A 23,088-nucleotide genomic window follows, 5' to 3' on the forward strand; every position below is an offset into this window, starting at 1 on the left:
TCTTTCTTAGTAGAAAGAAAGATTAAAAGTACGCTTCCAAACGTCTAGATCATCATCGATGGACATCTACTGCTGGACAAAGATCTCTTGCAGTTACTTCCACACACCACGATCTTGCACCGCCGCCATCCAGCGGCTTTCTGCGACTCTTTTGATGTCGTATGCAATTATTGGGAGGTTTTCCAACGCTGCGCTTTACGGTACGAGGTCGCCATTCTTGGTAGCCCAACGTCTATTGATGTTTTGAACTTCTGCAGCTTCGCAATACGTTGAGCTATGTCAGTTACTTTGGTTTTCCTACGGATGTTCTCATTTCTGATTTGATCATGAAGACTCGAAGCACAGTTCTCTCCATCGCCCGCTGAGTGACTCTGAGCTTTCTTATGAGGCCCATAATTAGCGACTATGTCTCAGATTTACATGTCATCCCTCGCAACACGCACTGTTTTGGTTGAGAAGCTTCACGAACGCTGCCCAACCAGCTAACCTCTTTCTTGAAATTGGGCCTACATATCTGATCTTCTATATCAGTTATATAAAAAGAAAAGCGCTGTCAGATCACTGGCAGAGTGGTGTGAAGCAGAGGCGAATGATACTAATGATGAACTGAAATTGAATTGAATTGTTGAACACTTCAAAACTGATAATAATTTTGTTACTAATCTATTTCTGATAAACAATTTAATAACAATACTACATACATTGACCTTGTAGGGACACGCTCAATACATTTGTGTTTCGCTGATACATGACCTCAGCTAACCCCTACCTGTAAGTTGGGACCATTATCCGAATACATAAACAAAAGCAGACCTCTGCAGCCGACGCGCGACGGTTCCACAAGTCCGCAGGTGACCCGGCTGGACATTAGTGTGGAATATTTGGACACTGATAACACAGCATAGCTTATCAGTTAACTCATTCGAGACTGCTCATTAATTTTGTAACTACGAGTAAATTAATTATGTAATTAATTTAATTACCGCTGGTCATCATATCATATTAATTAAACGTTTATAAAATCAGCTTTTCTCACAACAGTGTTTTCACTAGGTACCTAATGAGTATTTTCGGGAATTTTACTTTGTGAATTATCAAAGATAGATACTCTTTTTAATTAACCGGCTATACTTATTTTATACAAATAATTCATTTTCTTGAGTAAAAACAGTTTGAAGTTATTGAAAACTTTGAGTTTGTTGCCAAATTAATGATTCTATAGTAACTCCTTCAAATACATATTACGTTTTATATCATTTGTAAAAATATAATGGCGTTCATCATCATTATCAACTCATTGCCAGCCAGGTCTCCTCTCAGAATGAGAAGGGTTTAGTCCATAGTCTGCCACGCTGACCCAATGCGGATTGGCAGATATTGGTGTCAAATGGCCTCAAATAAAGCGTTGCATGTGCAACTTACGAGAGCAGTCAATTGTCTGCAATTGTGAAAGATTGCATTTTGATTGACGTGCGCCGATGCACGGCGAACTCATTTAAGAAGTCAACTTCAAATTAGGTAGGTATAGGTATTAGGTATTGAATAAATAAATCATTCGTTCATTCATTCATTGAAACATCAAAGAAAATAATACATAGGTATTCAAGAAAATTTTGTAGCATTTGAGATGAATCGACGTAATATATTATTGTAGTTACCTACCGTATTACGCCATATTTGTAATTTGTACTTATTTATACAATTGGCCGATAACACCTTGAGTTTGTAAAAGACAAACAGAACATTAATGTTTTGACAAATAATAAGGTTAGGTATACTCGCTTTTGCAATAATATTATGTGTTGAGAAATTAAGGAAAAAATTGTTGCTATTTGATGTTTTTTCACATAGGTAGGTACCCGAAACGTTTGTTGAATTTACCTAAATAAAAAGAAGTACTTAGATAATAATAATATGTTATACAGATACAATATAACTACGCCTCTACAGCTTCACTATCGCATTTGACTCAAACTCGCTTATAGCTATCTCATCAGCGGGAACGGATTTTATACGCCGTGTCATAATATGAACGCAAAAATACTAGGTAGGTACTTATACTTCTTGAACATCAAACAATATTTTAATTTTTTTTAATTTTAATTTTAATTTATATTAATTTCTTTATTTAGTAGGTATTTTATTATAATGTATAATGTATAACTTGCTGGATTTATATCTGAAAATAAAGATTTAGTTATTTATTATTTATTGTTATACCAAAACAATGTCTTCCAGTTTCTCAAATAGGTACCAATGCAATAGAGACCTCAATTTTATACTTCCATGCAGGATCTAACAAGCAAATTATCCTCAATTTAAATATACTTCCCTCTACATGCGGGTACGATCTCTCGGGAAACCTCCACTAACCTACAATGTATAGTAATTGTCGAAGCCAATCAACTGTTGGAGATCAACAGTTGCCCACTTGGCGGGTCACAGGCGTGCGCCTGCGCGGCTTGGTTGCCGATCACTTGCGCCAACTCAATCAGTGGCCGCAAATACTGAACGTGCCAATCAGCAGGTACCATCAGCTCACCACACTTATTGGTGACGTCGTGTGACACTGTTCAACTTATGTGCTGTTTCGGAAAGAAGAGCCTAAGGCAGTTGTTAGGTTAAACATTTACTGATGCAGCAATAAGGATCATCATCATCAAGGATCGACCCATTGCCGGCTCACTACAGAGAACGGGTCTCCTCTCAGAAAGAGAAGGGTCACTGTGGCCAACACAGTCCGCACGCTGGCAAGTACGGATTAGCAGACTACATACTTATTACTTACAGCACTATGGATAACTCTCATGACGTTTTCCTTCATCGTTAAAGCAATTGATATTTAGATGCTTAAAAGGCACATAGCTTCCGAAAAGTTAAAGGTGCGTGCCCGGAGTCGAACTGATGACCTCACGAAACGGACACGACAGCACTAAAAATCTTTCACAATATCGTATCACAAATGTTCATTTCATTTGTGATACGATACGATGAAAGTTTTTTAGTATAGTATGTAATAAATGAAGTATTTTTTTTTGCGAAAACAAGCCATCATGGTTAATTAGCAAGTCATGTTAGGAAGAAGAACAAAAACATGATCTTTACGATTGTACACTGAAGATGACGAAGAGACAAAAGTGATAATAGAAAAACAGTAGATAGAACAACTACGAACGTAAAATACGTAGAAGGTAAAATTTGAAGGCCCTTTACCTCCCTACATTCCCTTCATTTAGAAGATGACTAAGTAGCATAGATTGGATGCGAAGAGCCGATGATAGAGGAAGTTGGCGCTACTTGATTTCTTCCCAATAGTTGATGCATATTGGCTGGGAATAACCTCACCGTGGTAATCAATTCCAACATCGAAGACAAACTGACAAAGCTGTATATAAAAGTTATTAATGATATCACTGCGTGGGCCTTGGCTTGGTCAAGCAAAGTTGTTCATCGGAGGCAGTCAGTTGCAGTTTCCTTCCATCTCCGAACAACCAAAAGCCTCATGTCTTTCTCCACCCCGTCCATCCACCTACCTCTAGATCCTCCTCGGTCTCTACGTCCCTCTGGTTTGACGTCCAACAACTCCTCGTGGTTCTTGTGTCGTCCATGCGTGACAAATTAAAGTTATAGTAATATAAATTAGTAATTAGTAAAGCTTTAACAATATGAAGCTTCATGAGGCGGGATAACTTGCTTCGATACTTATAAAGATTATCCAAAATTAACCTTCGTTATATTATTTTAGTAACTGAATCAAATAAGCTAATTCCGGTCAAGTCAAGTCAAGTGACTTTGTCTTTATGAGAATAAACGTCTTTAAACCTAAACCTAAACCTAAGTCCGAGAGCTCACATCTGTAGTATGTACCTAGTCTGTAGTCTGTAGTCTGCACTACACCCAAATTCCTTTCCAAACCAAAATTTACAAGCACTCGAATGGAATAACAGATTAAACTATGAATATTATTATCACGAAATGTAACGGCGGAACGAACCTACAGAAAATAATATAATAAATATCTACTTTAATAATGGTAAGGAGCTAGTTTTAGGCGGAAAAATATATAATATTATGTACTATTTTATTCCAAGGTTACTCATAAATAGTTGTTTAATCGGTTCACGAAAAATATAGATAATAATTATTATTGTGGTGTGGCACTTGGCAGGTTTAGTGTTCATCATCATCATCATCATCATTCGGAAGTTTTCTGTAAAGATATAGGTAGTGTCGTTTACTTCACCTGAGATAGCTTCTGCAATAATAGCTTTCAAGCCTTTGTTTTATTGTTAGGTATTTAAGTATTAGTTTTTAGCTCCTTAGATTTAAATATTCGAGATCTTTTAAGAATATATCAGATTCTGGAATCAAAACTATGTAATGTATCTGTTACGTCTCTATTCGAATTTGATAACGTTGACATTGAAATGATCAACGTTATCAAATTCGATTCATTCAAAACCACATGTAAAAGCTCGCAGCTAGGGCATTTCAGTTCACTCAGGCCCTAAATGATGGATTTCTTTTACTTTATCGTTCACGGTCCGGGATAAATCTGTTACTCTAATCGTTTATATACATAGATCCTAATCACTCATGCGCAGTAAGCAGGAGATCGAGATGCTGCATTTGACTAGAGTGCTGCGTGTGAACTAGAAGCAAGTACCTACATACATTATTCGACATAATATAATATCTCCACTTACAAAGAAAATAATATTTCATAAATAATTTGAATTCAATGATAATAAATATTATATTGTACTTAAACCATGAGAATTTATGAAAATGCCAATGTCCGAATTCCGATATCACTGCCAAGTGCCAACGTTGTTATTGTTTAAGAGATAGTTAGGTAATAGGTATTTAATAAACGTCTTTGTTTTCATAATCGAGCCTTGTCTTTATTACACAACTAACTCGGGGAGAATTTAGTATTGTTAGCCGTGAGCCAGGCAGTAGGCAGTAGGCAGTAGGCAGTAGGCAGTAGGCACCCATGTCGATAGTTAGTGTATACAATAAGTATAAATAGTTGGTTGGTGGCGGTGGGCGATTATACACGATGAAACGGCACTCTGGCCTCTGCTCATCCATTATATTTTGTATGTATTGCACATGTTATGTACTATGTACATGTACCTAGGAATGTTTACTGAGAGTTGAGACAAGTGTTCTGTAGAAACGATCGATCGGCCACGCTCACGCTTTCCCACCTCGTGTTTTGGAATCTTGGCTTTACGCGTAAAAGAGTAAAATTGATTCTCGGATTCTGGTGAACTTCGTATTTACAAACTTAACCCAACTTTTATTACAGTTCAATAAATGCAGAAAGAAACATCATCATCATCATCGTTAGGTGTACTGGACATAGGTCTCTCGTGGGAATTCCCACGCGTCACGGTCGTGCGCCGCCCTCGTCCTGTCCAGCTGGTGGCGGGTCTTCTGACGCTGCGCTTTCCGGTGCGAGGTCGCCACTAGCTAGCATCTTGGGAAGTTGGGAACCCAATCCGGCGTCTATCGGTTTTCCGAACAATGTATATTGTGCTCTACATTGCCACTTCAGCTTCGCAACCCGTCTAGCTTTGTCGGTTCCTTTGGTTCTCCTTCGAATCTCGTCATTTCTGATTTGATTAAAATCCCCCTTCCCCCTTTACGGGAAAGACATAAGTAGGTATAGTAAAATAATAACAAACGAATAAAAGCTGCCAAAACATTGCCGGTTATATTGATAGAGTGAGTTGTCGCTTGTTACGCGATAGCATCGAGTGGAGGCGGAAATAATGATACAGCATATATGCTATATATATACCACACACGCCACCTACCGGACAAGTGAGATACAGCATATACCACACACGCCACCTACCGGACAAGTGAGATACAGCATATACCACACACGCCACCTACCGGACAAGTGAGATACAGCATATACCACACACGCCACCTACCGGACAAGTGAGATACAGCATATACCACACACGCCACCTACCGGACAAGTGAGATACAGCATATACCACACACGCCACCTACCGGACAAGTGAGATACGGTGACCAACGGCGAACGCGACACCTAAGGTTCAATATTATATTTAGGGACATTCACAGAAGCAATTGTCTTTAATACGGGACCGAGGGTCCCTATTTTGAACAACTACCTACTTAATACTGGACTTTAAGCCATAAACATTTCCTCAAAAGAACATGTTAATAAATTCCATAGTAACGTAAGTCTAGCTTCACGAAAATACGCAATGATGGCGGGTCACGAGGTCACTGCTCATCGACGCTCTGTCAATAGATAATCTTACGCTTCTATACTTCTAGACTAATTCTAATTTCTAAGAAGACATTCTTTCATAGAATCCTTTCAGTAGAATCTGCTTTCCGACTTGGCTACAGGACAAATATATTTTTCAGTTCATCTTTCATTTCATTTCAAAAACATTAATATTTCTCAAAATTAAAAGGTCTCTTCCTTATTTAAAAATGTAGTTAAATTAAAAGCATTTATACATATAATTTTTTCCTTCAAATATTTAATTACCAGCTGTTGCGTATATTTAGCTTTAGGCCAGGAAGTAACGAATGTAACCGTCACTTACCGTTGTGCTGATGCGAGGACTGCTTGATATCCTTTGGGGTACCCCGTGCAGGACTCCATAGCGGCGTTTTAAGTACTGGTGGCGATGATTGATGAGTTGATGGCACAACGTTGCCGAAATTGAGGATTCGCACCGCGTCGGATTATGTGCGAATCATATTTGCGATTATTTGCGATGCAGCGGTGCACGCGTTGCAGAGAGGCGTCTGACAACTGATTAGTTTTGCTTCTTAACGTAGTTGGCGCTGTAGGCACACGTTCGGAAATTGTGACATATACATTCGTTTGAATGTTGTAAAAAATGAGAATTTGGAAAGAATGGCAATTTTAATTATTTGTGCTTGCAGTTTTAGGAAGTATAAAGATAAACGCTTGTTCTACGGAACATGCCGCCGACCTTAAAATAATGGGCTTATTTTAAAATGAAAGAAACCCTACGTTAAACTATGAAAAACTTAGAATCTACAATAAACGAGAAAAAAAAACTTAGAATCTACGATAAATGCGAAAAAACTTAGAATCTACGATAAATGAGATAAAACTTAGAATCTACTTATGAAATGAGACTGTTAAATGTACACATAGTCTGTATACATAGAAGATAAAAGACTTGGACTACAAGTCTGGGAGAAAACCTAATACTGAGGAGTACTAGGTTACCTACTTGACGAAAACGCAACCCGTGCGCAGCCAGATACCACTGCAGTAGTAGTGTTAAAAGCAGCGAATCCGTAAAGGCAGTACGTTGATGAATGATGTTATGGTTGAATTTTGCTTGGTAAAATTTGAAATTGTGATTTTGTATGTATTTGTGACGAACTAAGGAGTATAATTTTGTAAAAAAATAATATTGTGACTTGCCGCCGACCATGCAAAGCCGGGCGGTATCGACGGATAAGCTGAGCTCGTCCTGAATGGATTCTGTTTGTTGTTGGTGTGATTCGAAATGCTGCGATAAATGTATTTGTGAAGGTTTTGGTATGATTTGTGAGGTAATCTGGTAAGTTTTATCATCTGTACTTGTGACAGTTGAATTTGAAGTAGATGTGTTGAATTGTTCAACACCGAGTTGCTGAACGCAAGGCTCGATGCTGAGGATCGTTTGAGATCCCTCTTCGGTTCTGCGGATCGTTTGAGATCCTTGATCGGTTAAGCGGATCGTTTGAGATCCCTCTTCGGTTCTGCGGATCGTTTGAGATCCTTGATCGGTTCTGCGGATCGTTTGAGATCCCTGTTTGGCTAGTGAGTGAATGATGTTAGAATCGTAAGAATTTGAATTAATTGGCTTATTATTTGCTAGTGCATTAATAAGACGAGTCGTTGGATTCGCTGTAGTTGCAGGTCGATTCGATAAGTCAGCATGGACCGAGCCGCCGACCGTGCACGTTGTAGCGACGTGCTGGCGTGAAACACCGGAAGCGGTCGCGAAAGATGTGTTAAAATCGAGTTCAGGGGCGCAAAATGCCGTAGGAAGTGCTGCAGTAGTCGGTCGTGTTGATGAGTCAGCGCGGACCAAGCCGCCGACCGTGCAAGTTGCAGCGGTGGACTGGTGTGAATCGCTAGACGCAGTCGCGAAAGTTGCGTTGTTAATGTTAAATTCGAGTTCTGGAGCGCGAGATGCCGTCGGACGTGGAGTCGATGAGTCAGCGTGGACCGAGCCCGCGCCGCCGACCATGCAAGTTGCATCGACGCGCACGACGAGCTGGCGTGAAGCACGGGATGGGGCCGCGAAAGATGCGTTGTCTGTAGCGGTGGACGTCACTTCTACCGATTGATCCTTACCGTAACGATTTATTAACATATGCAAAGCCCTTTCATAGTTTGAATCGGTTATGGAAAACGATTTTATGATGTCAAATGGTTCGTCACGTAATGACGAAAACAAGTACCAAAAACGTTGAATATTTGATAATTCTTTACTATCGTGCACTAAAGAAGTGAATAGATTATAAAATGCGTTCCATTCAGAAACGTTGCCGCTAAACACGGGTAAAGAAATTGTAGGTAAGTTCGATGAATCATTATAACATAAAGGTCGGGCCAGATGAGCCGAACTACCTTTTCTTGAATTATTCTTTAAATTATCTAATGCATTTTGAACAACGAAACATAAGCTATCAAATTGATTTTGAATTTCCAAATGATGTTGAGGGTCAAAAACACCCTTTTTTGTTAAGTGTTTTTCTATATTACCTTGAATGGTGTGAAATTGTCTTTTTATATTATTTAAGTCTTTAGATCGGACTTTAAACTCTGCTTCGTTAGTATAAATGCAGTCAGCCATGCGTTGAATGCTGTTAAGAGGAACTTCTCGTTCAAACGTTAACAATTGGATCGCTTCCATTTTATAACTATATTTTGATATTGAATATAAATAATTAAATTGATGTAAATATTAAGCACGAAAATACAAATGTGGAATCCTATTGTGATATTTGTCTGTCGGTTGATGATGCTAATAATGATGATGATGTGTAAAATAATTGTAAATGGCACGTAATGCCTGAGTATGAAAGTGGTATGATGTCTTACGTGTGACAGTACGTAATACTGCTTGCTTGTTCGTAAAACAAAGGCAAGACGTAAGTAAGATAGTGTAATTGGCACGTAATGCCTAGGTATGAGAGAAGTAATATGATTTGTGTATGGAAGTTACGTGTAACAGTACGTAATACTGTTTGCTTTGTTCGTAAAACAAAGGCAAGACGTAAGTTAGGGCAATCGATATGCAGATGAAATTGTCATGTTCGGAAAACAATGACAAATAACAAATACGGAATATAGTACGAAATACTACTTGCCTTGTTTGAAGAAACAAGACAAACCGTAGATAGACAGTGAGATGTATATTTCGATTTTATGAACGTAATAACCGACTGATGTGGACCTACCTTTATGAACTGCAATGGCGCGAGCGAGCGAACGAGTTGATTTCAACCCGCGTTTTGAAAAATTAAATGAAATTCACGAAATATGATATTATTTGTTGAAATATTGCTTGAAATAGCTAGAATATGATAAATGAACACTGAACGCACTAGTATTATCGAAAAATAATACGTAGTTTAAGAGAAATAACGATTGGATTCCGGTCGGTAGGTAGGTAATTGTCACTTGTGGACAAGGGAATTTTAGGATAGATATAATGAATGCCAGCACAAATACTTAAAAGCCATGGTAATTAATTAGTAATCCGGTTCGAATATGTTGCGTATATTTAGCTTTAGGCCAGGAAGTAACGAATGTAACCGTCACTTACCGTTGTGCTGATGCGAGGACTGCTTGATATCCTTTGGGGTACCCCGTGCAGGACTCCATAGCGGCGTTTTAAGTACTGGTGGCGATGATTGATGAGTTGATGGCACAACGTTGCCGAAATTGAGGATTCGCACCGCGTCGGATTATGTGCGAATCATATTTGCGATTATTTGCGATGCAGCGGTGCACGCGTTGCAGAGAGGCGTCTGACAACTGATTAGTTTTGCTTCTTAACGTAGTTGGCGCTGTAGGCACACGTTCGGAAATTGTGACATATACATTCGTTTGAATGTTGTAAAAAATGAGAATTTGGAAAGAATGGCAATTTTAATTATTTGTGCTTGCAGTTTTAGGAAGTATAAAGATAAACGCTTGTTCTACGGAACACCAGCTATGTAATTAGTTTTGTTCAAGTAGATCACGTGTGTAGTTACGCAGATTCAAACGATTATTATCGCCATTTCCATTTGACCACAACCACTGGGTTACAATAATAATAATTTTCCATTTAATGACGCTTTTATCATTAAATGACAATAACAACCGGAACGGATCCATCGCAGCATGCAATCATCATCCATTCTAGAACTGTGGTGTATGAAGTCGTCATACTGACTAACTGGCGAGCGCTGTGGCACATACATGAGAGGTTCTGGGGTCGATTCCGGGCACGAACGATTTAGGAATTTATAATGACGTCTATATTATATTAGATCTAGTCTAATGGGTGGCTATCGGTGGCTTAGATAAGTAGGTACTACTAAGTACATGGGCGACGACGTGCCGGGAAGTGATTTGGCGTTCCAGTACGATGCTGCGTAGAAACCGATCCGGCCATGCGAGTGAACCCACTGCCATTTTATTGCCACGTTTGTGGTTGGTCGCCACTCCGAGCCAGTGGCAGTGCTCAATTATTTAGACGATTCCGAAGCATTTGTACCTAACTACCTAGCAGCTTATTTGGATAAAAATATACTTCATTCCAAGCTGTGATAGCCTAGTGGTCAGGACGTCGTCTAATCGGAGGTCGGGGGTTCGATCCCGGGCACGCACCTCTAACTTTTCGGAGCTATGTGCGTTTTAAGAAAGTAAATATCACTCGCTTTAACGGTGAAGGCAACATCATCAGGAAACCTGCATGTCTGAGAGTTCTCCATAATGTTATCAAAGGTGTGTGAAGTCTACCGATCTGCACATGGCCAGCGTGGTAGACTATGGCCGAAACTCTTCTCGCTCTGAGAGGAGACCCGCGCTCTGTAGTGAGCCGGCGATGGGTTGATCATGATGATGATGATACTTATTCCATTCTAAAATCTACTTTATTCTAGTCTGTTGGGTAGTCATCGCATTTTCGCAAGGTTTGCCCAACTAGGTACTTACTTACCTGTCGGAATTTAATAAACCCCTCAAAAATTAATTCCATTTTTTTGTAAATCCACGTGTTGGAATGAATACCTATAGTCGTCTTAATCAAGAGATAGTTTGAGCCAAATGCTAATGTTTGAGCTTATCAGTAACAGTAATGGATCCAAAATAATTATTATGAAACGTAATTCGTAATTTTTTTGGCAATGATTTCTGCTAATTAGTTAAATTCATTAATTGCACAGCAATTAAATAAAGTCAATTGAGGGGCTATCGGGGGTCAAGGCGCATGAGGACTGATAGCGACCGGCCGTGATATTGACAATCGCGAACATGAGGACTTGCAAATTATTGATAAACAATTGTATTGTAACTGCGACGCGACCGAGATAATCAGGCGCCGAGGTGAAAGATAATAAAAACCTTTTGCTGAGAGTCTATAATATATGAGCAAAAACTAACTGATAGTGATCTTTCAACGCACTGCTCAAAACACTGTACAGATCGAGCTGAAATTTGGCGTGGAAGACAGCTTTTATCACGTAGGCATCCGTCTACGGCAGGATTTTTGAAAACTCAACCTCTAAAGGGTAAAAATAGAGGTTTGAAAGGTAGTCGCGAGCATAAGCTAGTCTACCATAAAACGATTTTTTTACTAAATAGGCTAGTGCTTCAGCTATCACACCAAGGCCATTGCAACCTACATTATATTATAATGCAACCTAGTATAGAAGGTGCCTATTCACTCTCCTTTTTGAAGGTCTCAATATTATAATTGGCGGAAAAACGGAAGCTGAAAGGTTCAACTTATTTAATATACTTAGATTAACCCCACCCACGTTAAATAGTATGTGGGTTTGAGTGAGTAGGAAGATTTTCCTCTGAGCAGGTGTTACGCTCGGAGCTCAGCTGGTTCAACCCTTGTGTCTTGAAACTTGTATAAGGTATAAACTTCTTAGGTTAACACTCCGTTAGCGCGATTCAGGCTTCTAAGTGTAGCGTCAGTGTAGCAGTGTGTGTGGTGCCATCTTCGTAAGTTACTTTCATCACACGATCGCAGAGCGTGATTGCTGTATGACCCTTTCGTATGAATACGAGTAGCGTCATCTAGTGTCATTTTCCAGAGACCGCTGTAAGAATAATGGCAATGTTTGTCCCCTTAGATCTGTCAGCGTCTGTCGGGGCTGGTGCTGTGCGGCGCGACGCTGCGGCGCGTGGGTGAGGTGTTCCAGAGGGAGCTGGAGAGCGGGCTGCGGGAGCGCCCCTCCAGCCTGCAGATGGAGAACACCTACGTGCCTGAACTGCCCGATGGGACTGGTGAGTTCCCGCTACGAGCAGCTGAGAGAACTTCAATATTTCTTTGATTTTGATCTTGGGCTTGAAGACTAACTAGTTAGCTAGCCTTCAAGTCTAATATTAGATACCCAGAGAAATACTTAAATTCTCTGTTGTATGTTCTATCACACGTAGCACCAATTACCAAAGGCTTCATGTGCTCCTGGGAGAGCACTTAAAGCCTTTCCACAACAAAACGCAGGGATGTACGTAAGCCGCCAACTTCCAAACTCCGAGCTCCGAATGATTTTCCTTGATAGAATTTCCAATAACTTTTTTGGCTCAACCAGGGCAGTCAGAAAACATACAAAATATGCGTGATTTCTGGGACATTCACCTACGTAGAGTATTATGTAGGTCTACCTCAGAAGCAGCTAAGTTCTATTTTGAACCAACTTCGCTGCTCCAGCATGGATTCTCCCAAGCATTAACAATAGGCTGTTAAGAATGCTTTATGGGATGGTAATATTAACTAAAAATGAATATGTAAAGGCTTGGCTAAGAAAGAGTTCGAACTACATGAACCTCACATCCATGGCTCATAATTCGGTAGAGCTGATTCCGACACATTTGAAAAGGGGTTTTATGTTAATTGCAGAGGAGGGCGTGTTCCTGGCGCTGGACCTGGGCGGCACCAACTTCCGCGTGCTGCTGCTAGAGCTGCGCGCCGGCCAGCTGGTGCGCGAGGACGTCAAGCACTACCACATCAGGTAGGTACCACTTACTAGGTTCTCAGTAGGACTCAGTAGGTCACGACGAGAAAAACCGCCAAGAAATACATTTCTAATTCACCGAAACGCACAAAAGGATTGCACGTGGTTTTGGTGCATTCCATTTTGCAGTTTTTTCAAACACTTTAAAAGTTTTTTTATTCTAACAGCAGTATTGTATACTTAGTCGGTGTATGCGAGGATTTGGCAAAACAATTTAAGTATAGCTTTGTATATTTTATAACGAAATATGCAGTAAAGTACGCAGTACAGATTGCAGGCTAACAGTACTGACTGACCGGCTCGGACCGGTGCGAGCCGGTGCGAGCCGGCTGGCAGGTGGCGGAGCGTCCGACCAATAAATATAAGTTCATTGGAACTTGTATTTGCTAAGCGACAATTTACTGAGGACCACTTTCTCGAACTAAGTATAATATATTGTGGTTATTATGGTTTGTTTGGCTCTACTATTGGGATCGGGCAGATGATTCGCGGTGCCGTAAATTGTGTGGCCGGTGGCAATCGTATCGTTGTTACCTCAGGCTTTTTTAACTCCCGACGCAAAAAGAGGGATGTTATGAGTTTTACCGCTTTGTCTGTCTGTAGCATTACAGCATGCTAACGAATGGACATGACCTTCTTCCAACGTTGCGCTTTCCGGTGCGAGGACCCCGTTCTGGCACCTTGGGACCCCAACATCTATCGGCTTTTCGAACCATGAGTCCTGCCCATTGTTGCAAAATGCATCCCGTTGAGCTATGTCAGTTATCCTGGTTGTCCTACGAATCTCCTCATTTTTTGTTTGATCACGTAGAGAAACTCCAAGCATAGCTGTTTTCATCGCACGCTGAGTGGCTCTGAGCTTTCTTATGAAGCCCATCGTTTTAGCGCTGTTATTGAAAATAACTATCGAAGCTGTTATCGTCCGCCTTCCAATCGGAGGTCGGGGGTTCGATCCCGGGCACGCACCTCTAACTTTTCGGAGTTATGCGCGTTTTTAAGTAATTAAAATATCATTTGCTTTAACGGTGAAGGAAAACATCGTGAGGAAACCTGCATGCCTGAGAGTTCTCCATAATGTTCTCAAAGGTGTGTGAAGTCTGCCAATCCGCACTTGGCCAGCGTGGTAGACTGTGGCCAAAACCCTTCTCACTCTGAGAGGAGACCTGTGCTCTGTAGTGAGCCGGTGATGGGTTGATCATGATGATTGAAAATAACATTGTTCTGTCGTTTGATTCAGTGACGCCCTGCGCGTCGGCTCGGGCGAGGAGCTGTTCGACTTCCTGGCGGACTGCGTGCAGGACTTCGTGCGGGCCGAGGGCATGGAGAATGAACAGATGTCATTGGGTAAGTTTCATGTCTAAGTATTGTTTTACTTTACATCACCTTTTTATTTTTTTATTCCTATTTTTCTTCTTCAGAGCATGAAACAGCAGAGCTATGACACGGGGAATTTATATTGGGGTTTTCTATTCCCAGGTTTCACATTCTCGTTCCCTATGAAGCAGCACTCGATCTCGTCGGGCGAGCTGATCACGTGGACCAAGAGCTTCAAGTGCGGCGGCATGGCCGGCGTCGACGTGGCGGCGCTGCTGCAGCGCTGTCTGCTGGAGCGAGGGCTGAACGTCACCGTGCAGGTGCTGCTCAACGACACCACGGGCACGCTGGTCGCCGGCGCGCACACGGACCCCGACGTCGCGGTGAGACACACCAATGTGTGCCAATTCATGTCAGCCACTCCCCGGATATCGTCGCTCCATCTTGCGGCGACGCCTACACTCCGTTTACTAAAACGCGGTCCCACCCGAGAGTCTTGTATCTTAATTAACTGAGCTTTGTGCCTAGCATAATGCCTCCGATGACCAAACGTCATGGAAGGCATCATGTTTCATCGTTGACCATTTCCCAACCTGGTTTGTCCTTTCCGCTTCCCAGATAGGAGTGATCCTGGGCACGGGCTCTAACGGCTGCTACATGGAGAAGGCGGAGCGCGTGCAGCACTGGGAGGCCAAGCACGACCGCGTGCGCGACGTGGCCGTCGACATCGAGTGGGGGGCTTTCGGCGACAACGGCTGCCTGCACTTCCTCAGATCTGAGTTCGATAGGGAGGTCGATGACAACTCCTTGCTGCCGACGTCGTTTACGTGAGTGGAAATCTTTACATTCGTTTATCTTGATTTAAAAGTGACCGGCATAGCTTAAAGGATGAGCGAGCTGAAGTGGCAGTGGGTGGCTCATGTCTGTCACAGAACCGACAGCTGATGGGGTAGACGTGGGGCTGGAGTGGAGACCACGTACCAGTTAACGCAATGTACGATGACCACCAGCCCGCTGGATCGATGACCTGAAGAAGACGACAAGAAAAGAGTGGACGAGGAAGGCAGTGTAGCGTGTTTGGCCGTTGGCGGCTTGTTCTTGAAGAAGCCCTGCTGTGAACGCATCAGGATCGGATTGGATGGATCGATGTTGATATGGGTTTCATAAAAATCCCATAGGCTAGGAACTTTTAGCTAGCGATTTTTAAGGATAACAGTATTCTAAGTCCATCACCATGCATGCTGGGGTACTTTCTAAGATAGGAACTTAGTAAATTGGGGCTTTGGCCAAATTTCGTGAGCCAAGATTGAGTTGGCGCTGTACCCGTAGCTGCCTCCACCAGAACACCTTGTGAAGGTCTTACGCTGTTATGCTACGTCGTAGAATGTTCTGTAATTTGGTTGCAGTTTCGAGAAGTACATCGGCGGCAAGTACCTGGGCGACCTGCTGTGCGCGGCGCTGCGCGGCCTGGCGCGCGACGGCCTGTTCCCCGCCACTCCCAAGTGGGGCAGCCTCACCTCTGCACATGTCAGCCTGTTTGAGGAGTGAGTACTGATCAAGCTTCCGTCATCCGTGTCATATAACCTAGCAATGGTATCCCAAAAACCAGTTTTTGAGGCGAAGCTTTTTAGTGGACGTTTGTGATGGAGACATTAATGACAAAAATAGAAATATGGCACCAACAACAACCTGGCACCTCACTGGCTGAGCAGCGCGTATTGAAGTCCTGCCGAGTAAGTAGACAGATTTGCTTCTATCGAGTGTCCCACGACACTTAACAGTTTTTTTTAAATTTCCATAGCGAGAAAGAAGAAGAAAAATTAGGGCCGCATTAGACCAATACTTTGGGGTGTTGCTTGATTTTTCAAAATTACACTTTCAAAAATGAAATTCCGGCAGTGAAGGTATTCATGTGATTTTGATGCAGTTTGCACCGCAAAGCGACACTGCGCTGAATTGAGCACCACCATTAAGACTGTAAAAATGTTAAATCTTCTCGGCAGATAAAGTTTATTTGGAGATGGTTGTGAAATAGGCCCTTATTATTTTAAGCCTGGACTACGTTTTTCACGAAAGCAGTCCGGTTTAAAATACCATAACCGTCCTCTATGAGTATTTATTTACGGCATGTCTGTTTGCAGAGAGAACCTGGTGGGCGCGTGGTCGCAGACGCTGGAGGCGCTGCGCGACGCGTGCAGCGCGCCCGTGTCGCGACACGACGCGTTAGTCGCGCAGCATGTGGCGAGGATCATCTCCAATCGCGCCGCACAACTCGTCTCTGTCTGTAAGTATATGCTCTACGTGCCAATCCTAGAATAAGGGGGATTCCAACATCAATGGTGCCAATAATATAAGCCTGTAATAGTTCTACTTGTTTTTTCAGGGTACATTATTTTAGGGTTATACCAGCTATAGCAGAGTTGACAGGTTTCAAAGTGATCAATTCTCCAAAATATGTTTTTAAAATTCAGAAAAGAACTTGGGTTTTTTTGGCAATATGTACGAACAAAAGGACAGTTTTATTAATGACTAGCTGATGCCTGTGACTTCGTCCGTAGGTTTTAAGAAATCCCGTGGGAACTTAAACCCAGTTTCACTAGCCCTTAAATCCTCTTCAACCTAGTTGCCTGGTAGAGATCGCTTCACAGCGATAAGGCCGCTGATTGTATGTTCTTCTTTTACATGTTTCTTTTTGTGTCTTTTCTTTTTGGTGTACAATAAAGAATATTAAACTAAACTAAACTTAGATATTCCGGAATAATAAATACCCTATGTCACTCTTCAGTCTTTAACTATTCTTTACAAGTGATTGAAGGATGAACCAGCAAATAAACACACTTTTGCATGTATAATATGGGCAGTGATTATGTGGATGAACAGCTGTGTAGAACACAAAAATGCATGAAGAGGTGTGTTGTGGTCGTTCTTACAAACTTTGCAACTGAAATGACATCTACACTTTCCGTATCTTGATGTCCATTGGTGCATGTAATGCAGAGTTAGAAAATATTATTATCTTTTGGTGTTGAGCACAGTTAGTATCTAGTAAAAAGGCTTCTGAATGAACGTGGTGGAATGTGTTTGCGAATGGGTATATGGTTGGACTGTTCTTACTCATATAAGTAATAAGAACCAATCGCAATTGAATAAACGTCTTCGCTTGTATTCAACTCATCGTAGCACTAAAAAAATCGATAGATCATCATTGCGCAGGTTGAAAATGTAAATTTTAATTTCAGGCATAGCCACTCTGCTGCGTCGCATGAACAGACTGCACGCGGCGGTGGCGGTGGACGGCTCGGTGTTCAAGAAGCATCCGCGCATCAGCTCGCTCATGCAGAAGTACATCGCACTGCTTGCACCGCACCACAAGGTGAATTACTGTTATCACTGTGTACCTAATGCCTACGATTTCGTCTCGTGGATTAAGATTATTTAAATATCCCAAGGGAACTTTTTAACTTTCCAGGATAGAAAGAAGCTTCAAATTTTCAACTGTATCCGTGCAAATAGTCGCTGCTCTGCTACAAAAACTTATTAATTGCAAAATATCATCATGTAGGTACAGTTTACAAAAACTATGAACCGAGTCCATAGAGACTATAGAGTTATCGACGATATGGCATTACTGTACTTGATTTTTGACAAGTAATGAGTTCTTGCAATAAATCGATATTATATCTTTGCTGGCAGTTCACACTGCAAGCAGCGGAGGACGGCAGCGGCAAGGGCAGCGCGCTCACCGCCGCCATCGCCGCGCGCGTCGCCGCACGCTCGCCCTAACCGACTCGCGACTCACCCCCGCGCGTCACTACACATCACACACCATCACAATACATCAAACTCGGGATAACGATAAACTATGCATCTCTTGATAGTTATCTGATCCCACAAAATTTGGCGCTAGATGAATTTGAGAAACTTCAATTGTGCTTTTTAGTTAATTGCGGGAGTTAATTTTATTCTTTTCGTTAATACTATACTTAGCTATATCTTTAACATGACGATGCTCACGCAACTCTTAACGGTAATATTGCAAGGTTGAAAGAGCTAGATTTTTAATATGATTGTTTATTAGTTCCAAGCTTACGTGCTTGTTACCATTAGGTGGGGGGTACGGAAACTCAATGATTGCATTTGTGAATTAGTTAAAACATGGTTAAAGTTATTTCCGCTTTAACTGGCGCCAAATTAGCTGCATTTTGGGGCATTTCGAAATAATTTCTTAGAATTTCTTTACGGTTTGCATTCCATGTTTGTTGTGTATACATTTAAAATTATGAGATATGTTATATGTATGTACCAATGAGGTAGGTACCAATAATTATTTTATTACATGATACTCTAAAGTGTATTTTTCATAAAGAACACCGAATGAACATGTAATGAAGATAAAAATAAAATACATATAACTGTAGGTATCCCCTCGTACCGAAGACATTATAACATAATACTCATTATTTGCGAGGTTGGTTGACCCTACAGCCATTTTTGACATTAAATTCATCCTTCATAGGACACTTAGTTACTTGTATGATACTCGTTTATCAGCGAATTATCTATTGGCTTTTAATACTGAAACTGATATAATAGATATTACACCAAAGCGTGTCAAAGCAGTCAAAATTCGCCTAAATTTAAGGCTGTTTGTGAAAATGACTGAAAGTGTGTATTAATTATTATTTGGGTTACATTTTAGTGTTGCGTATATTGTTTTTGATTGGGGATTAGGATGTTTAAACCCCGACTGCTCGTCACATACTGATTCAGGAAATAATCGTTTATTCAAAGTCGATTATTAAACCTATCTTAAAAACAAAAATGTAAGATAATCTTTACCTTTTCAATTCATACACGAGAGTAGTTACAATAGGACGGGCGATGCGTAGGTGCGCCGTGCCCGTGCGTGACGCGTGTACAACACCAACATGCATGTAGAGATGCGTAGGAGCGCCGTGCCCGTGCGTGACGCGTGTACAACACCAACATGCATGTAGAGATGCGTAGGTGCGCCGTGCCCGTGCGTGACGCGTGTACAACACCAACATGCATGTAGAGATGCGTAGGTGCGCCGTGCCCGTGCGTGACGCGTGTACAACACCAACATGCATGTAGAGATGCGTAGGTGCGCCGTGCCCGTGCGTGACGCGTGTACAACACCAACATGCATGTAGAGATGCGTAGGTGCGCCGTGCCCGTGCGTGACGCGTGTACAACACCAACATGCATGTAGAGGTGTGTTGTGGACGTTACCACAAACTTTGCATCTGAAATGACTCTTACACTTTTCGTATCTTGAGGTCTATTGATGCATACAATGCAGAGTACCTATGCATTGTGTATTTTCATCTATTATGGATTTAACTCCTGGCTGGCAAAAGACGGAAGTTAGTCGGGGTTTCCTGTACCTATATAATTTGTTGTAAAGTACCTAACATAAGTAGATTTTTTGTACGATAATTAAGTTAAATATTACTCGTGCCATACTCATTAGGTGTAATTGTAAACGAGGCGGTGTTGCCATTCTTCTCAACACTGTGGTCAATCGGACTGGAATTTTCGTTTGATAATTATATTATGTTTTACAGCTTGATTAGCACTATCTATCTATTTTAATCTTTACACCCAAAATTATTATCTACCTACTATCTTTACAAACATAATATAGTGGGAATTATACTTAAGTATGTGTATTTTTATGAGTAGGTACCTATCTTAGTGTATTTGCGCAAAGCAACATAATATTTATCGATCAATCGACGTTTAATCCGATTCCAGAATGTGACCAATTACTTAGTTAACATAAGCGTCAGATCTTTAGTGAAATAATGTGACTGTTTGTAGTCACATAAAAGTAGCACTTTAGCCCTATTAATATTCAGGGTTGGGCAGATTTAGATATTTAGATAAAATCAAAAGACTTTTAAAATGGCAACTTTTGTATAGATGCGTTTACTGTAATGATAATCGTATTATATAACTTATATTAGTTAAATATAACTATCTATACCTAAAGAAATGATATTTTTCGAAATAAGATATAGGTAACTAAGATAATATTAAGCACGAATCTAAAGTATGTTACTTATTTAATTAAATCATAATTTATTATAAGCTATCTAGGAGATTTTAAGGTTTTGATTATTCAAATTACCTTGCTTATCTGACGTAAAGTTTGACACTTCGCTATAAAGTGCGTAAAAAATGGCTTCTCACGAGCGATTTTAACTTTCTGTGCCAAATTTGATGTCTAAAGTACGAGTTTAGTTCTTATTTTAAATGTGAACCGTACTTTTGACAAGACAGCTGACCCATGTAGTTAAAATGGCGTGTGAGAACTCATTTTGTACGGACTATACCTACATTTGTATAACGAGGAGTCAATAACGTCACAAAAAATAGGTAGTTATATTATACGTAGGTATCAATAACTAGTTAGTTAGGTATACTACAATTTTAATGTCATAAAGATCAAAATCCTAAAAACATTTTTTTTTAAATAATATGAGATATTTTGATGATTAATTATATTTATCATATGACATATTATGCGTACGGGATGACTTCTCACGTGCCATTTAAACTTTGTGTCAATTGTCATGTCAAAAGTACAATTTTAGTCCTTTTTCTAAAGTTGAACCGTTGATAGAGCTAAAATGGCACTTGAGAAGTCATTTTGTACGGCCTATAAGTTGTAATGATTAAATTATTTATTTATGGAAAATATTTACCTGAGTTTAAAAACTTTAAAAGGTAATTACTCAAGAAGATTCGTAAATACTCTTGAGAGAATAATAATTAATAAAGAGGTGTTTCTACAGTAAAAATATTTTATTTTACTAAGTAGGTGCCATTTATTTATTTACAAATAAAATAAAGTTATAAGTATTACCTATCATAAACATATCTTGACTATTAATAAAACATACAATACCTACAAACTATATTTTTAATAGAAAACCTACAAGATTAATAATAATTAACTATGCCATTAGTGAAGTTATATTGAATAAATAAATATTTTGTTATATTAACGTTTCATATTGTGCAATTTTATATAGAAGTAATATTTACTTACCTAACTACTTATATCTTTGTTGTTTTATAATTTTAAGAAAGTTTTTAAATAAACGAGTTTTCCATAAAAAGCATTTTATTTATATAAATATCGAAAGTATTCGATTAATATCACCTTAACAAGTTAGTAGTTAACTAGATGAAGCCCGCGACTGCGTCCGCGTGGATTTAGGGTTTTGAAAATCCCGTGGGATCCCCTCTTTAATTTTCCGGGATAAAAAGTAGCCTATGCCCTTCCCCGGGATGCAAGCTATCTCTGTACCAAATTTCGTCACAATCGGTTGAACGGTTGAGCCGTGAAAAGCTAGCAGACAGTCAGACAGACACACTTTCGCATTTATATTAATATTAGTATGGATATTAGCATAGATGTCGGATATTAAGTAGCTAGCAATAGGAGGAACTTCTTAGATATTCAGGAACGCCTAGCGCCTCTCCCGTGTCGTCCGTGTCGTCACCTCGACGCGTGTCACGGCGCGTGTCACGATGTGCGTCACGACACGCGGGGGTCACGACACCTCCACCTTCTCGCGCAGCTTGCGCAGGATGCTGGTGAGCTCGGACGCCGACGTGGTCTTGTACTGCGCGGGCCAGAGCCAACAGACACAATTATTATTTTAAGTAAAATAGCTTCTCAAAATCAAAAAAATATTTCATGTAAAACAAGTCAACGGTACTAGTGTCTCTTATGCTACGTCTTCGACTACCCGCGACAGGTTCGGAATGAAGCTTCTATTGAGAAGAGCCGGCAAACAACCCTTTCCAATCATAAAAAATTACAATATGTATCAATACAAAATACCCTGTCATGCGGACTATGTCTCATAAGATTCCAGGTCCGACGGATCTTATGATTCGCAGTCGACAAACCTATCCACTAGACTAACGAGATATAATATGCAGCGTGTTACCCCGGACACGTTCCTCTGCACCAGCACCTGGCTGTACAGGCGCCTGCCCTCGTCCGAGCCCAGCACGCGCTCCAGCTGCGCCCGCGACAGCGCGAACAGCTGGTGCCCCGACACGCGCAGCTGGCTCTGCGCCGTGCTGCTGAAGCCCTTCGCCTGCAGCCACTCCACCACCTCGTCGGGGTTGGACTTCTGCAAAGTGAGCCAAGTGATACAAACGAGCACCTACACATGTCAGCAGTCAGCGGTCGGGTACGCACTTGGTGTATGAAGATGTCCGGCGTCTTCTTGATGTCGAGCTTGCGCTGCTGGATCTGCGGCAGCACCATCTTCAGCTCCTCGTGCAGAGAGCTCGCCGACTTGGTCGCTGGAACCGGGATACACATCTGTTATTTGTCGGATTACCTGCCACGTACTTCCAACATCGCATCTTCCAGGCGACAGGGGGCCTGCCAGGCGAGCACGCTCAACCCGAATCTAATTATTACTTTTAATTAAATTGGTCCTCAAGCACATG

The 23,088-nt window shown here is 41.0% G+C and overlaps 2 protein-coding genes across 2 annotated transcripts in view; one reads left to right on the top strand and one right to left on the bottom strand.

Annotated features, from left to right (window-relative positions):
- Positions 1 to 21,734, top strand: part of LOC117993091 (hexokinase type 2-like) — a 57,476-nt gene extending 35,742 nt beyond the window's left edge. The window contains exons 3-11 of the mRNA XM_034980822.2: positions 12,388 to 12,541; positions 13,158 to 13,269; positions 14,510 to 14,616; positions 14,749 to 14,969; positions 15,205 to 15,413; positions 15,993 to 16,130; positions 16,728 to 16,870; positions 17,826 to 17,959; positions 18,280 to 21,734. Of these exons, the coding sequence (XP_034836713.1) occupies positions 12,388 to 12,541; positions 13,158 to 13,269; positions 14,510 to 14,616; positions 14,749 to 14,969; positions 15,205 to 15,413; positions 15,993 to 16,130; positions 16,728 to 16,870; positions 17,826 to 17,959; positions 18,280 to 18,369 (1,308 nt within the window). The 3' untranslated portion in view covers positions 18,370 to 21,734. The remainder of the gene's footprint in view (positions 1 to 12,387; positions 12,542 to 13,157; positions 13,270 to 14,509; positions 14,617 to 14,748; positions 14,970 to 15,204; positions 15,414 to 15,992; positions 16,131 to 16,727; positions 16,871 to 17,825; positions 17,960 to 18,279) is intronic.
- A 303-nt stretch (positions 21,735 to 22,037) lies between these two features.
- The window catches only part of LOC117993090 (epidermal growth factor receptor kinase substrate 8-like protein 1), a 61,642-nt gene continuing 60,591 nt past the window's right edge, over positions 22,038 to 23,088 (bottom strand). The window contains exons 15-17 of the mRNA XM_034980821.2: positions 22,832 to 22,938; positions 22,575 to 22,763; positions 22,038 to 22,244 (exon numbers count right to left, since the gene is read on the bottom strand). Of these exons, the coding sequence (XP_034836712.1) occupies positions 22,173 to 22,244; positions 22,575 to 22,763; positions 22,832 to 22,938 (368 nt within the window). The 3' untranslated portion in view covers positions 22,038 to 22,172. The remainder of the gene's footprint in view (positions 22,245 to 22,574; positions 22,764 to 22,831; positions 22,939 to 23,088) is intronic.

This window comes from Maniola hyperantus, chromosome 23 (genome assembly GCF_902806685.2).
Source record: "Maniola hyperantus chromosome 23, iAphHyp1.2, whole genome shotgun sequence".
NCBI classification, from domain to species: Eukaryota; Metazoa; Arthropoda; class Insecta; order Lepidoptera; family Nymphalidae; genus Maniola; species Maniola hyperantus.